Below are 16,263 nucleotides of genomic sequence, written 5' to 3'. Positions count from 1 at the left end.
CCCACCACCATCTGTCCACGTGGCACTGAATTGTGACCACAGGATTCCACTCTTGCTTTTTCCCCCCATATTTTTATTCTTTTCACAAAACAGTCCTCTTTCCCTATTTTTCTTTCTTTCACTGCTCTGTCTCCATTTCTTCACCTTCTCAAAGTGAAATACATCTCAAAGTATTCTTTGGAATGCCAGTACTACTTTATAATCTCCCGTGTCCAGTAACCCCTGCTGTCTTGTTTAGTTTTGTGCTCTAATAAGAAAGTGTTTTTGGACCCTCTTTTATGAGGGTCGTAGTAGTGTGTGTCTCATAAAAGAGGGTTGGGCTTCTGGTGGCTCGGGGAAGAATCTGCCTGCAATGCAAGAGCCCTGGGTTCCATCCCCGGGTCGAGAAGATCCCCTGGAGTAGGGGATGGCAGCCCACTCCAGTATTCTTGCCTGCAGAATTCCATGGACAGAGGAGCCTGGCGGGTCACAAAGAGTCAGACACGTCAGACGCGACTGAGCAACTGACACACACTCTTTTGAGACTTAAGAAAGTTTGACCCTCTTCTGTTCTCATTCTGGGGCTAGTCCCTGACCTTGGTTGTAGGTAAGAGTGTTATCAGAGGGGTTTTGGACGCTTTGGATGACTTGCCTTTTGGAAGGACCTGGAAAGGGTCAGGACTTTGGAGGTTTGCTACTTACGCAAGGCTCCAGGGCAGAAGTGTTCACTGAATGGGAATGTGGGAGAGGTGCCCCTGCCCCACTCTCATGGCCTCATCCTCTGCCACTCACCCCACACTGGGCCTTCCACGCGGAAATAGAGTAGAGGCCCAGCAGCCCCTCTTGGTCTCTGCTTCTTCATCCTCTCAATCCTGGGAGAAGTCATAGACCCATCGTCGCATGAATATTGCATTCTCATTTCTGTATCAGTAAGGACTGGAACAAGAACAGCCAGAAGGGCAGCCACAGACAGAGTCATGGCTTCTTAAAATCTTCCATTGAGTGTGGTTTCATTGAAAGGAGATAGAATTTTGAATTGGGAATGTATACCAGCTGTATGGGGCTTCCCTGGTAGCTCAGCTGATAAAGAATCTGCCTGCAATGTGGGAGACCCCAGTTCGATTCCTGGGTTAGGAAGATCCCTTGTAGAAGGGACAGGCTACCCACTCCATTATTCTTGGGCTTCCCTGGTGGCTCAGATGGTAAAGAATCCACCTGCAATGCGGGATACCTGGGTTCAATCCTTGGGTTGGGAAGATCCCCTGGAAGAGGGCATGGCAACCCACTCTAGTATTCTTGCCTGGAGAATCCCCGTGGACAAGGAGCCTGGTGGGCTACAGTCCATGGGGTCACAAAGAATCCTCCATGGCTGAGCCAATAAGCATAGCACCAGCTGTATGACCTTAGGGAAGGTCCTTGAATTCCCTGAACTTCAGTTTTCCCATCTGCAGAAGGGGAATAATATACGCCGTTCAGGTGTACCAACGTGAAGAATGCCCTAAGTAAATATATACAAAGAAGCCAGATTTTAGATAGAAGTAAGTTTCTAAACTTTACAACAGAAACAACCATTCTGTTTTACCTAGGGAAACAGGATTGTTATTTATATGGCACAAAAGGCTCTCCCACCTGAAATTAGGGCAGGGGTAAGGCTAGGAAGAGAGCCTGGGCTTCATTCAGTGTAATTTAACAGACACCCTGACGTTCACAGGTACCTAGCTCCCTCTCCCACCTTCTCGTCCCATCCCCAGTGGAAAACGAAGGGCGCCATTCTGCATGTAGCAAGGTTTTTGAAGAGCTCCACATGTTCTTCTTGCAGTCAGCAACAAGACTGATGGAGAAGCCAGTCCCTTGAAAGAGGCAGAGATCAGAGAGGATGAGGAGGAGGTGGAGAAGAAGCAGCAGAAGAAGGAGAAGCGTGAGACAGGCAAAGCCATGGTGCCTCACAGCTCGATGTTCATCTTCAGCACCACCAACCCGTAAGACACCCTTCATTGCCACCTTCCTTTGGTGCTGGAGGTTTTGAGCCAAGATTTGAGCCAGGGCAGGGGGATGGGAAGGAGGGATGAAGGTCCAGCCGTCCTCCTGAGCCTTCCTGGTGGAATATGGCCAGATAAAGCCTCCAGGGTGTTCACTAGTTGAGGTGGGTCATGGAATTATTGAGCAGCCTCTGAACTCTGTGCCCATATTCTAAAGAGTCATTTAAGATAGAACATGAGCAATGTCAGAGGAAAGGACCCTTCATCTATTCTTTGGTTAGTAGGTTGCAGGGAAGGTTTGGAAGGGAGGACATCTACTTGGGCTGTGTCACCAAATATTCCAGAGGTGGACTGAGCTGAGAATAGGAAGCTTAGGATAACTGGATCATCCATTGGCTGCCCGGCACATCAGTTTTGAAGTGGGTGTGTTCCTTAGAGCAGAGTCAGGGCTGTGAGATGAGGTGGGCAAGGAAAAATCTGGAAGGTTAGATTCAGGAAAGATGGGATGTTGAAAGAGAAGCTGCCTTTGGCCCAGGAAGTGAGCAAGATGTATACGCAGACCAGCTTCAGGGTCTCAGAAGACGAGAAGGCTTTCAGTGACCATGTGGGCAATATTCTGGCATGGCCCTGGGAAGGAAGGAACCTGAGCAAAGAGATGTCTGGCCAACCGAGGCCAGGATGCAGTCAGTCTATAAAATAGTCACTTTGATCAAAATACCTGCAGCTTGGGAAAACCAGTTGCTGCTTTCATCAGGAATCTTAGAATCAAGGTCTGTTTTATGTTTCTGGGTTCTTAGGATTTTCTTGCTCTGCCCCAGTCTCTGTACAGTGGGGGAGTAGACCCTGAGGCACAGTGGAAGGCAATGTGTAGCCACCCAAGCGTGTGTCTTTTGATGCTGGCTGCTGCTCCCCACGGTGGCTCAGATGTGCATGCAGATAATGTATCTTGGCTTGCATACTGCAGTCTCTAACCAATCTGATTACTTTCCCCCAGTGGGGCTTTAAATCAAGGGTGGTGCCTGAGAAATTAAATTGCTCTCCCCACGGCTTCCTCTGGCCAGGGCCTGGCTGTCTGGAGGAGGCTGATTGTATGGGGGTGGGGCGGAAGGATGGGATGGGAGGGAAGCGGGGCCGGCTCAGTGGGCTCGTCCGCTGCCCACAGGATCCGCAGGGCCTGCCACTACATTGTGAACCTGCGCTACTTCGAGATGTGCATCCTCCTGGTGATCGCAGCCAGCAGCATCGCCCTGGCGGCCGAGGACCCCGTCCTGACCAACTCAGAGCGCAACAAAGTGCGTGCACGGGGGCTCTTTGCCAGCCTCCACGGTACCCTGATACTCTCCTCTCCCAGAGCCTACCATTCCAACATTACAGTGAACTAAGGAAGCTTCCTGGAAGATGGGACAGGCTTAAGAAATTGCCCAGTCCTGTTCCTCGGGGCAAAGTAGGAACCATTTCAAGACCAGCCCCCACCCCAACCCTAACTCCCCAACCATACTGCTTACCTTTAGGCTCAGCAGTGGGGCCTTATCCCAAAAGCCAGCCAGGGCTTTGAAAGGGGCTTCCGTGATGGCTTAGTGGTAAAGAATTCTCCCATGCAGAAGATGCAGGTTCAGTCCCTGGGTCGGGAAGATCCCCTGGGTCGGGAAGATCCCCTGGATCAGGAAGATCCCCTGGATCAGGAAATGGCAATCCACTCCAGTATTCTTGCCTGGGAAATCCCATGGATGGAGGAGCCTGGCAGGCTACACTCCATGGGGTTGCAATACGTTGAGCACGACTGATTGACTCGACCACAACTGCTGCCATCCATGTGTTGGATGTGGAGTCTGACCTAGGGGCAGTTGGGGCCCTGCAGCTCCACATGGGGAGCTGAAACAACCTGTGGAGGCCCAGGATGGATATCAGGAGGGATGAGGGGGTGGAGGATTGGAACTGACAAAGATCCCAGCAGGGGAGAAATCTGTGGGGCAATTCAGACCCAAGATGTTAAGTTCTGACCACTTAACGGAGGGAAAGGCCGAGGCCTGGCCACCAGATCATGCGGCCCCAGCAGCATCCATGACTCCTCTCCTCCCTGCATCAGTTAGCAGTTATAACTCCGAGCTTCTGTTCTGAGGTTGAATTGAGCGGGCCTTGGGGTGGGCATGCAGGAGAGCCTGTGTTTGGGGAGTGTATGTAGCCTGATGGTCTCCGCTATGTGTCCTGCAGGTGCTGAGGTATTTTGACTATGTGTTCACTGGCGTGTTCACCTTTGAGATGGTTATAAAGGTAAGAGCCGCTAGAGCACACCTGGACTCCGGGGCTGCAGGGGTCACCCGTCTGCGCCGCTAGTACAGTGCCCTTCCCCAGGGCTGTCACCTCCTGGCCAATGACAGAACCTCAGTAAGGCCTCTGCTGACCCCTCCTCCGGCCTCAGATCCTGGCGAGGTCTGTCGTGGCAGGATGTGACCACGTGGCTCTCCTTAGACTGGAGCAGACCTGTGGGCATGGCCCGGGGAGGAGTCAGGTCCCTCCCAGGCAGGCAGTGGGTGTCCCGCAGGCGTGGGGACTGTTCTCACTTCCCCATCACACTTCCTGGTTTGAGCCAGTGTCCCAGCCAAGGCTTAGGTAGGGATGAATCTTCCTGGCCTTGTATAGTCCCAGCCGTACTCACTGCCCTCCAGTCTGTTCCCCGCCACCCTCACACCCTGCATTTCTATCTTGTCCCCAGCCTCACCCATCTGGGATTGTTCCCATCTGTGCATATGCGGTAATGCCTGGTGCTCTGAGCCACTAATGAAAGGGAGGGCTGTGGCGGGGTGCTGGGAGCCAAGGAGTGGGTGCCCTGGTGGCTCTGAAAAGGGCCTCAGGCCTCACAGTTCAGTGGGGAGAGCCCGTGGGGCTTGTCCTCCTGCTCTTCGGATCCTCGTGTGGGGTTGAGTTAGAGGCAATGACAATGGAGACACTGCCGTGCGGAGCCCAGAGCTCAGGGCCCATATGACCAGCACCTTGGGGCTCATCGGTGGCTGTTCCCATCCTTCTCCTGCAGATGATAGACCAGGGCTTGATTCTGCAGGACGGCTCCTACTTCCGAGACCTGTGGAATATCCTGGACTTCGTGGTGGTGGTTGGTGCATTGGTGGCCTTTGCTCTGGCGTAAGTAACTCTTTTTCTCATCCATTTTCCTTCCCTCCTTCTTTCCTGAGACTGGCTGATCTGAGGGCTTCTCCAAGGTCAGTTCATTCAGTGGTGCCAGCGAATACTGCCCTGGGAGTCTGCTTCCCAGCTGCCCCTCGACAGAGCTCCTGAGGGCCTTACAGCTTCAGCAAACCTGCCCTGAATGAGTAGGTCTGGTGAACGGAGAGCAGGGCAAGACTCTAGGGAGAAGTCAAAAGCCCTGGTGTTCCTCCCTTTGAGTTGAGATGAATGAGCCTGGAGAGCACTCACCTGTGTTCCCCCATGAATTCAGGGTGGGACCAGGGACAACTGGTATATCCTTACGTTTCTTAATTCTGTCAATAAAGGATCCACTTGAAAGAAAAATGAGGCAGGTAGAACAGAGTTGGGGACCACAGAATCCTGGGCATGGGGAGATTCTCTGCTCATGAGCAGGGATCCCCCAGAGCTATTCCAGGGACATAAGAACCATGTTAATATGTGAAACTCCTGAAGGAAAAACTTTTCCAACCTTCCTTGGTAGCATACTTAGGAAAACAGTCTTAAACCATTCAGGTAGCTAACTATGTTCATTACGTTAGGGGATTTTTTTTTTTTATCTTTGAAAAAAAATGGGTTTTTTTGAACATTGAAAAAAAAAATGTTTCCAGGAAAGGGCTCTCCTAGCCCTCCAGGGTATAGCTAGGAAGTAGGCGTATTGTCAGTGCCTTTTCCTTCAGCTGGTGGGTAGAGGGCCCCAGAAGATGAATGACAACCTTCTGGGCTCTGTCTGGAGCTTGTTCCACTGTCAGAGTGGCTTCACCCGCTCCCAGTGGGACAGTAGAATTCCCTCCAGCCTTTCTGAGTAGAGGAGAAAGCCAAGTCTTCTATGCAAGACGAGCTATACAGTGTGATGCGGCACAAGGAAGGCATGTGGGACCTGCTGTCGTTGATGGCAGCTGTGAAAGGGAAGGAACAAGGCACCTCCATAGACTTGACCTTCCTGGTCCAAGTGGTCAAGTTTGGATCACCCATCCTGCCTTCTCCCCAGACACTGCCAGCTTCCATCCCTATCCATTCTGGCAGAGAAAGAAATGGGAGAAGAGTTAAGAATGTTCCTCAAGTGACTGAAATTGGAGAGCTCTCTGTCTGTAGGAGAGATGAAAGGTCCCCAGGTGTGCTAAGAATTTTGAGACCTCCCAGAACCTGGGCGCAGAGTGTGTCCATTGCTGCCCCAGCCAGGGGTGACCCTCCAAAGGAGAACCAGGCTGAATGTGACTTGTGACCCTGAGCTGGGCTGGCCATCAGGACAACTCCAGTGTCCCTTGTCCTTATGTGCACCAGTGTATTAACCCCATTAGACTCACGTGGAGTCACTCATGACCTTCACAAGGAAGCAAACGATTGAAGGCAGGAGGAGAAGGGGATGACAGAGGATGAGATGGATGGATGGCATCACCGACTTGATAGCCATGAGTTTGAGCAAGCTCCAGGAATTGGTAATGGACAGGCAAGCCTGGCATGCTGCGGTCAATGGAGTCACAAAGAATTGGACAGGATTGTTCGACTGAACTGAACTGTTCCCAAGGAGATTTTATGAAATCTGGTCCCTGTGTGGACTGTCAGAGCAAGATACAAATAAAAGCAACTCTGGCTCTGCTAAGAGGACTCCCAGCTCCTCTTCCTCCTCCTTCATGGAAAAAATTACCAAAGACTGCCTTTTTCCTAAGGAGATCTGCCATTTTTGTTAGAGATAAATCTTACCCTTCAGTTTTTAAAGTCAAGCTTCTGTCTCATTTTACCAATTCATTTGTGTACATTATTCATCCTATTGTTCTCTCTTGTTTTGATCTCAGTAAAAATAAGTTTTTGCTCTGAAGAAATAGAGGACAAAGAGAGAGAAGCATATAGAAAGGAGACCACCCCATCTTGAGGAAGAACAGAGCTCATTGGGGTCACAGGGCAGAGTGGGAGGAAGGGGGTGGGCTGTGGAATCAGGAAAGCCCAGCTCCTCCACTTACCAGCTTCATGGCCTAGAGCAACATAGCAAGGTATTAACCCATTTAACTTTCATTTCTCATCTCTGACAAGGAAACAGAATGATGTGTTTCAAGCACTTAGCCCAGGGCCTAACCCAAAGTGATCAGTAAATGTGATTTCTCTTCCTTATGCTTCCATTCTCCATCACGTTGTGAAGTATGAATATGCAGCAAAATATGTTGATGCATAACGGATGCAAATAATTGAAGATGAACACCGGCCGGTTTCCAAGACTTGGTTATCGTCCACACACACCTGGCCTGTGCTGGTGCCAGTGGGGAGGAGGTGTGTGTTAAAGGAAGGCTCTGTGCATGCCTGCCTCGTGTCCGCAGTGCAGCTGTCTCTCCTCCGATCCAGAGCAGTGATGATGGGCTGGAGGGGTGTCATCTGTCTTGTTCTTTCTCTCTGCCTCTTTGAAACATGGCGGTGGTAGCTTTGGTGCTGGCAGCAGGGGGAAGCCTTAACAGCCCCGGAGCCGAAGCCTCTCTGTTGGTCCTCAGACCAGGTACAGTGCAGGGGACCACCCCAGGATTCCTCTGGTTCTGGAATCCACACGTATGTGATGGATTGAGTATTTTGATCCATCACTTGCTTTTAGTGATGTCACTTCTCGAATTTTTTTTTTCGTTTCTCTCCAAAGTGTAAATGGAACTTGCTCATCCTTCTCCATCCACACTCTCTCTCTCTTGTTAACATCCTTCTAAGCTTGCCATGCGTAACTCCTCTCCCCTTTCTCCTGCTTATGGGACACTCCCCATCTTCTCTGGCCTTCGTCACGCTTGCTGGGATCCAGGTAATGCCGTCTCTTGCTCATGTGCTCGCGTTTCCTAATTCTTTTCCCTCCCTTTCCTCATTAAGGGCCCAGAGAATTCAGCTATCTCATCATTTCAGTAGGGCTAGCCAGAGTTTCCCCTGACAGCAGAGTGAGGGCCTAATCTGGGGTAAGTTGACATCGAAATAAGTCCTGTGTCCCACTGCATGGCAGGGTCAGGGGCTCAGGCCAGCAGGAACCACATGTGAGTCTTTCTATAGGCTTGTCAAGGACCTCCCTCCCTCTGGATACAGCTTTCATTGTCATTTCCCATATTTTTTCTCCTAGGAATGTCCACCATTCACATAACATTACTCCTGCCCTCTCTCTCCCCGCTTGAAATTGAATCTTGCCATACTAAGGCTTCTGCAAAGGCTCAACTGAGCAGAACCGATGGTGATCGCCATGGTAACAGCTTCCCATGGCTCCTCAGAAGTCAGTAGTGACTTGGTATCCCTTCTACCACTGGCAGCCAGAGCCTTCTCAGAACCCAGCCCAAGTTCCAGGAGCAACACCCCGAACCAAGGGGAGAGAATGGCCCCTAGCTGAATTCTCAGAGAGAGCTGAGCCCTTCTACAGCAGAGGTCTGCACTGTTGCCATGTATGTTTTCTGGAAGCATATATGCTGTTTCTGCAGTGGCCGAAGAGGAATCTCTCTTCTCTGTAGCCATGCACATCAAGTGAAGGGATTCTTTATAATGTAAACTCGACAAATTCCATGTGGGGACTTTATTGACTTTTGAGGAGGAGGGCACGGGTTTATTTTCTGCATGTGGGCATAGCAAGGGACAAGAAAATGAATGGAAAGATACCTGTGATAGCACCTTTTCTGTTCTTCCCCATCCACTTTTACATTATAAAGCATTTATAAGAACACTCAGGTCTCCCTCCCTAAGCCCAATAACCTGTGTAGAGGTGGGCGGGTTTCTGGCAGAGGGTGGCTCCCTCATCCCACTGCCCTCACGATACCCTGCTTTCTTGGCCATGTGAAGACAGAGTGTTTGCCAACTATAAATGTCCTGACTGTGCCTTTTCCTCCCTGTGGTTTCAGGAAAAGTCTGGTGAGTGACTAGGTCTCTGAAACCGTTTTCTTTTTATCTTTTTCTATTTGAAAAAGAGGGTTTTTGTTTTTTTTTCTGTTTGATGGTTATTGTCCACCAAAAGACCGGAAACTGCTTTTCCCAGTCTTCCCACACCCTGTTGCCATCGCTTCTGCTTCCCATCTTGCTGGGTGGGAAAGCAGAGATGGTTCCAGCCTTGGCATTTCTGGGGGTCTGCACATTGGGCCCTTCACTTTGGGGCACCACGCCCAGAGTCAGCTGCCTCATAGGGGGGTCTTGTGTCCACTATGCGGGTTGACTTCATGAGCCTTGTGGGATCCTTCCCAGGGATGGTGCTGCTGTCTGGCCCCCAGGCTTCCTGTCATCCATGTTCAGCGAAGGGCTTCCTGGGCAGGCAGTGGGCGTGGCCGCCTCTCAGGAGTGACCGCAGGGGAGGACAGGAAGGCTGTGATCCTGCACTCCAGCCCAGGCGCCTTCCCCTCGTCATTGCTATTGCTCTACAAAATGTTACTTGACCAGCTCAAGTCAAGTCACCAAGCAAGCTGTCCTGGGTTGGATTCTAAATAGTAAGTCTGAGGCTTATGATGGCTTCTCAACACAGTTTAAAAATGACCAGAATTCTGCTCCCACCTCCTCCCGGATACAGGTCTGTACATCAGTCAGAGTCATGCAGGCTCGTGAGCAGCTGAAAGCTTCCCATTACCATTTTCCATCATAGCAGGGCACGAGGTAAGGTCAGGACTTCCTGGCACGTAGAGGCTCTGGATCACAGCCGCCCTTGGCCTTTCATTATTCAGTGCTTAGCCAGGAAAGTAAAACATGAGTCAATCTGCCTCTTGATGCCAGAAGGAATGGAATTCCCACATTAGCTTTTATTACATTCTTTTCATGGAAGTATGTCACTTTCTGACACTTGACCCTCTGCCCTAGTCTCTCAGATGGATAAGGTTTTTTGAATGCATTCAGAACCAGCCACAGCAGCAGAGCTTGTTCTGAATCCGTTCAACGAAATACACAAGCACAGACCATTTTAGACTTGGAAATGGCACTCTGGTTCTGGTTTTGCATTTGAGGTTTTGTGTGTGTGAACGTGGGACTGTGCACATGTGAGAAAGGAGTGACTCTTTAGAACTGAAATGCTGATACCTGCTCACACTTGGCAGAGCTTGGTAACAACCAAACTGGCATTTCACCTCACACCTGCCTGACCCTTCCTCCTGTCCTTTGCAGTCTGCTGTGTCTAAGGCAGTCCTCTCCAACCTCAAGCTTTGCCTTCAGGGCTTCTTTCTTGACAGCCCTCATTCTTTTAACCATGAAAGGGATGTCTCCCACAGGAAGCTATGACTACACATTAATCTTGGAGGAGGGAGAAAGGTGGACAAAGGCCTACTCCACGCCAGGAAGACCTATTTACCACTGAGCCAGACAGTTCATCCAGTTCCACTGCTCTGTGGAAGAGAATGAAGGATTAAAATTAAATTTAGCCATCAGGTAGCCCATTAACTGTGGATTTAGGATGTCAGCTGAGCTGGAATTGGAAATTTCCAGCCGTGAACAGATAGAAGGATGTCGTTGCTTGAGACTCAAGCCTTAGGAGTCGCCTCGAGAGTGACTTTATCTGACTTTGTGCCCCAGCAGGGACTCTGAAGATGATTAATGGCCATGGGCTCTTGGGGTTCCCACTGCTCTATTTTATACTCTGGCAGCCTTACGTGCTGGGTTGGGGAGGGAAAAAGGAGGGTCATGGTGGTAGCACATGGAGGAAATGTCTAAAAGAAGGAGATAATTTCCCAGTCTACCTGCTCTTGTCTTTAAGCCCCAGCATGCATGCTTTTTAATGAACACTGGAAAATGCATTGTCTGTTACAAGTGCCATTGGTGCTGCTGGGGAACCCTCTGTAGAATGTGTGCTTAGGGACTTTTATCACATGGAGACAATGAATGTGAACACCTAAATATCTCTCTCTATTAGCAAGCACAAATTGGATAGTTAGTTGGTTGTAAATAGGATCTCAGCTTGCAGCCACAGAACCAAGCAAAATGAAATGGTCCAATCCACGTGGTAACCGACATTTGACTAACCAGACTGGTCCCAGAGCACCCAGCACAAGAAAGTGAGGCTTCACAGCTGTGGGAAGAACCCACTTCTTCAGGATTAGTGGAAACTCATCACAGTGCCCTCCATATTTAAAAGTAGGTTTTAGAGTAATTTGGGTCAGTAGATTTCATGATGAGACTTGGGAAGTATCAGTTCAGATCATGTGACCTGCCAGCCATCTGCTTCATCCACACCCATAGAGGCACAGCCTAGCATTATGAATTAGTCTCCAGCTGACGGAGTGTATGGGCTGGATTTTAGCTGGCACCAGTGCCTTTGTAGAAAGATCTACAGATGAGGGGTCTTTGGGTATGTTCAAATTATGAAGACTGAGAAGCAAGATAGATCAGGCCACTGTTCATCAGAATGAATAACAAAATCACTAGGCAAGCCTTTGGTGGCGCTAGTGGTAAAGAACCCACCTGCCAATACAAGAGACATCAGAGAAGTGGGTTCAATCCCTGGATCGGGAAGATCCCCTGGAGGAAGGCATGTCAACTCACTCCAGTATCTTGTCTGGAAAATCCCATGGACAGAGGAGCCTGGTGGGCTACAGTCCATGGGGTTGCAAGAGTCAGACATGACTGAAACGACCTAATACACACACAGTTAGATGCTTTGCTATGTCTTGCTGCTTCCCAGTGCTTAGACAGAAATACCTTCCATTGAGAGTACAGTGCTGGTGTTTTGCAAAGAAGAAAGTTTGCAAAGGGCAATAATCAGTGGAGCTCATGGAGCTCACTGAGGTCCATATGCCAGAAGAAAAGAGTTATGCACTAACCACTTAGCGTAGAGCTAGTGCTCTGCTCACAGAAGAAAGAAAGATGACAGAGTCCCAGAAGATTTAGAGCCCCTGGGTGATCCCAAGAGATGCTGAGGTATGGGTCAGGAAGGAAAATAATCTCCAAATGGCAGTAGCTGGTCAGTGACAAGGTCAAAGTGCTGGATTTAGATGCCTCACATAGAGGACCTAGCCTTGCCATTGAGTACTAGAGAGTCCTGTTTCCAGAGGCAGGAGTGGCCAGTGTGAAGGGGCAACTTCTTCCTCACTTCCACGGGGCTTTAGAATTTTTAAAGTGCTTTCACACTTTTTATTTCATTTGTCACTTTACAGTCCTGTTTCACAGTTGAGAAATGGATTGCCTGAGGTTTGACTAGTTTGACTCATTTGAGTAATAATAGCAAAACCAATTCATAAACAACTGATAAATTTTGATTTCGAGTTCAGGGCTTTCTGTATTACATTAAGCTCCCTTCTACCTCTTAGAAGGTAGTTGTAAGTAGTTCTACTTCGTTCCAGGCCATTAACCTCTGTAAAGTCAGAGTGGTGGCTTGGTATGGATTTCTCCTCCTCCCAAGGATCCTCTGTCTCTGCCTGGAAACAGACAAGACCTGGTGGACCAGATGGAGAAAGCATTCCTGACCTTGTCCATCTTGCTGTTTCATCTGTATCTTTTTCTCCCCATGAACCCTCACAGGCCCTATACTGATGAAGGATACTAGGATAGACTGCTCAGTATTTGAGCTCATGAACTACTGGATTCTTTTGCTGTTTCCTTCTTTGTTTAAAACCTTCCATTGGTTCCTATGTGAAAAGGCATTGTAACATCATAAATCGTAACACCGTAAATAAAGCCTAGGTTTCAGAGTCAGGTGTTAAATAAACTTAGTGTTGTTAATTATTAACCCACCTTTGCTCTCTGAACTTCTACTTGCTCGTCTGTAAGTAGAAATTAAAAATAACTATTTAGGTCTTGTAAGAATTAAGTAAGGTAAAATATATTGTGTCCAGTATAGTGCCAAATAACTTTGTATTATATTAGTTAGGAGTTATTATTGACTATGTAATAATAGTCCAGACACTTTAGCAAGGCTCAAGACTTCTCACAGCATAACCCATTGGCCCCCTTACATTCCAGTACCCTGTCCATTCCCCTAATGCAAGAGATTCCTTAAAATCCTGTTACTGTTCTCTGCTGGGCTCAGGGGAGGGCAGAGGACCATTCCACGTAAAAGAGGGAGGGGCTGTTCAGAACCTGATGTCCTGGCTTTCTCTCCCACCCCCAAGCACCCTCCTATGAAAGAAGAGTCAGTTCCTAGCAGAGATCAATTTAAGTCCTTTGAGAAAGTATGGGGGTGGGGGGGCGCGGGGCGCGGGGCGGTGAAGCTGAAAAGCAAGATTACGGTGAATGATGAGTGATTACACATGGAAAATCTGGAGGGCAGCTTGACAGTTGAGCTGGAAAATTCTCATCTTTTACTGATGAGACAAAAGAGAAACGTGGCAGTTATTTTCTGGAGAGCAGCCAAGAACTTAACAAATAAGTAGGAAATATAGTAAATGGGGAAATGGGGAGCCCAACTGAGCCCCTATTAAAGTGGAGCCGGTACATCCTCACATATGAAATTATCCTCAGATTAGAGTCAATTTTTAAAACTGAGAAAATTTCACTAATTAGCTAGGCAGTGTAAAAAAAAATTCTGATTATGCATCTAGTAGCAAAGACTAGCAAAGTGTTATCAAATGATTATATTTAGATGATCTGTAAAAAGCTCATGAATTTTTTTCTAAAACAATGTGCCTCAGTTGAAGTACTTGAAGAAGTTGTCCTCTTAGTTTGATAAAACCTTCCCTTGCAATCTTGTTGACTTGGATAATGGCTTAAATGATTCTTCTATGCAAGGATTTGGGAGAGGCCATTTGGCCTGGCCCATGTGTAAATTGATTGACACTTTTCCTGACTTTGTGGCTTCATTAGCAAGTATCCCTTTCATTCAATGAAAATTTTCAAACTGTACTGGAGTGTATCTTAACAAAACTGAGAACGCAAGCGTGCTTTTTCACAGCCAGTCAAGAGCATAGCTTTTCAGTAGCTCCTCTGCAGTGAGAGACCTGTGTGAAAGATGTGCACATCAATGACTAATCTTCATTTTACTTTTGGCTTGTGTCTAATTACTATCCCTGGCTCCACTTTGTGGGAGTCAGAATAGGACAAATAGCCCTCCAGCTAGGACTTGGGCAGTCACAGTCAGCTGTTAAGATCAGAGTGCACCGTCGAAGAATTCCACTTCCCGAAACAAGGGACAAACAAGCACACTGGTCAGAGAGCCCCTCTGTTCCATAGCACGATATTTTACTAAGATCTTGGGACAGTATTAATTGTAGACAGCAAATTCTGCCCTTTATCTGAGTGTGTGAGAGGAACAAAAATTATTGAACCTTCCTTCATACGATGGGTATCTGTGAGAATGAACCCGATTAGACTCTACGGGATCTAATGAAAGCCTGGACCACCTGCCCATCCATTGATCCCACTCTTCTCTCATTTCAGGGATATGGGAGATTCTCCTTTAGCTTTTCCTCAAGATGCATGCAGCCTAGCAAAGAGATGGTGACCCATGTTGTTGTTTTGGTAGAATTTTCAATCAAATGATTCTGTTTTTCCCACAGCATTTAGCTTGCAGTTTTACCTTCATTTGCTTGCTTGTTTATTTGAGACTTGTCTTCCTTCCTAGATTAGGTGAACTCTAAGAAGGTAGGGACCTCATTTGTTTTGTTCACAACCATGTAGCCAGTACTTAGGATACTGCCAGATGTTTGTTAAGGACTCCATCAGTGCTGTCATATGAGTGGATAGAGGTATATTTGGCTGACCTACCACAAATCTAGTCTCATGCATGAGAAGGCACTGTTACAACTCAGGAGAAGACATTACCTCTGCCTTCTGAGAATCTGGAGATTATCACGTGAGAGATTTAAGGTTTATAAGGCCTTGAGGTTTAATTCTCAAACAACCATTCATTTGACATTTACAGTGAAAAGTAATATACTTTCCAATATGGGGCCATTCCCTGAATAAAATCATCACTAGAAGTCTTTGCTTGTAGCATATGGTGGTGTAACATAGGTTTATGTTACATAAAAAAAATTAAAGGTAGAAAAAGTACCCTTCAGAGCAAACTGTCAACCAAGAAGCAAAGGCTGAATTCTAGGCACTTCTCCATAGCAGCAGGCCTGTTCACCCGTGGCACTGGGGCTCACTCACTGAGATCTTATGCAAGGCACATCTTCCCCAGGCTGCAGTTTTGTTTGCAGTTAAGAGGATTTTAGGGATCTCTTCCAGCTCTAGAATTTGGTGAGCCATTTGACAGAGCCTGGAACTGAAACCTGCTGGCGCAGAAGCTAGTGGTGCAGAGCGAGAGCTCTGAACGTCATGCAGACTTGGGTTCAAGTCCCAGCTCACCCTGCCAGTGCTGGGCACTCAACCGCTCAGCATCTCATCTGTGAAACAGAGACGATAATACCTTTGTGCTAAAGTGATTAGGATGTCCAAGTAAAGAATTGCACTAAAAGTGCTTAACACTGAGTCTGGCCAAGAATAAATATTAAAGTTAGTCCTCATAACTCATAGGTTTTATATTCATGCTCTCCATCTTTATTTGTGTCATTGTTAAACCCCACTCCTAGAGCAGGGGTGATTTGTCTTCCAGCTGCACAGTAAATAGCTCACAAAGGACAGGTGGTCATTTAATTTATCAAAAGGCATCTCTGTGTGTGACATCAGGACATTGATAGTACCTTCCCCTATAATTCAAGGTGGATTTGTGATGTGGCCCTCCTGTGCTTTTGAGAGATGTCACAGTAGCCTTCTCCTGGACATTGCCTGTCCCTCTCCAAATGAAATCCTTCATAAACATAAATATGCCATGATGCCTTGAAACACCTTTCCCAAGACATAGTTTCTGGCCCAGAGTAGGCATTTTTCCTCTGGTCTGATATCTTATACATTCACTGGAAACAGAGTTTGACTGAAGACTACTAAGGAAGAGGAAGTGAAAGCCTACATTTAGAAAACTTCAGTTCAGCAAGGCTCCATGGAGTAATGTACAACTTGGGGAATGCCATCTAGTTAGAGGCAGCGTCACTAATGCCTGCAGAGGGCCTTGGCCTTCCCAGGGTGGAAAGGTGGGTATGGAGCCACGGTGAGCTGGCCCTTCCTTTCACAAAGCGTGTGGACTCTGCAAGTGCCAAGGCTGTAAGCGGGATCACCCGGGTCTGGACTTCTCCAATTTCCCATCACCCTAAATTCTCCTTTCTCCCTGAAGTTCACTGACTGTCTCCCTTCTCTCCATCCCCTCCCCTCTTTTTTTTTTAAC

The 16,263-nt window shown here is 47.9% G+C and overlaps 1 protein-coding gene across 3 annotated transcripts in view; it reads left to right on the top strand.

Moving 5' to 3' along the window:
* CACNA1E (calcium voltage-gated channel subunit alpha1 E) overlaps nt 1-16,263 on the top strand; it is a 406,234-nt gene that overhangs the window by 333,797 nt on the left and 56,174 nt on the right. For all 3 annotated transcript variants that reach the window (XM_043485827.1, XM_043485828.1, XM_043485826.1), the window contains exons 23-26: nt 1,799-1,958; nt 3,121-3,250; nt 4,170-4,229; nt 4,990-5,096. In XM_043485827.1, the coding sequence (XP_043341762.1) occupies nt 1,799-1,958; nt 3,121-3,250; nt 4,170-4,229; nt 4,990-5,096 (457 nt within the window). The remainder of the gene's footprint in view (nt 1-1,798; nt 1,959-3,120; nt 3,251-4,169; nt 4,230-4,989; nt 5,097-16,263) is intronic.

Source organism: Cervus canadensis, chromosome 13 (genome assembly GCF_019320065.1).
Source record: "Cervus canadensis isolate Bull #8, Minnesota chromosome 13, ASM1932006v1, whole genome shotgun sequence".
In the NCBI taxonomy this organism is placed as follows: Eukaryota; Metazoa; Chordata; class Mammalia; order Artiodactyla; family Cervidae; genus Cervus; species Cervus canadensis.
The sequence above is the reverse complement of the archived record's forward strand: the minus strand, read 5'-3'. Positions and strand labels throughout refer to the sequence as shown.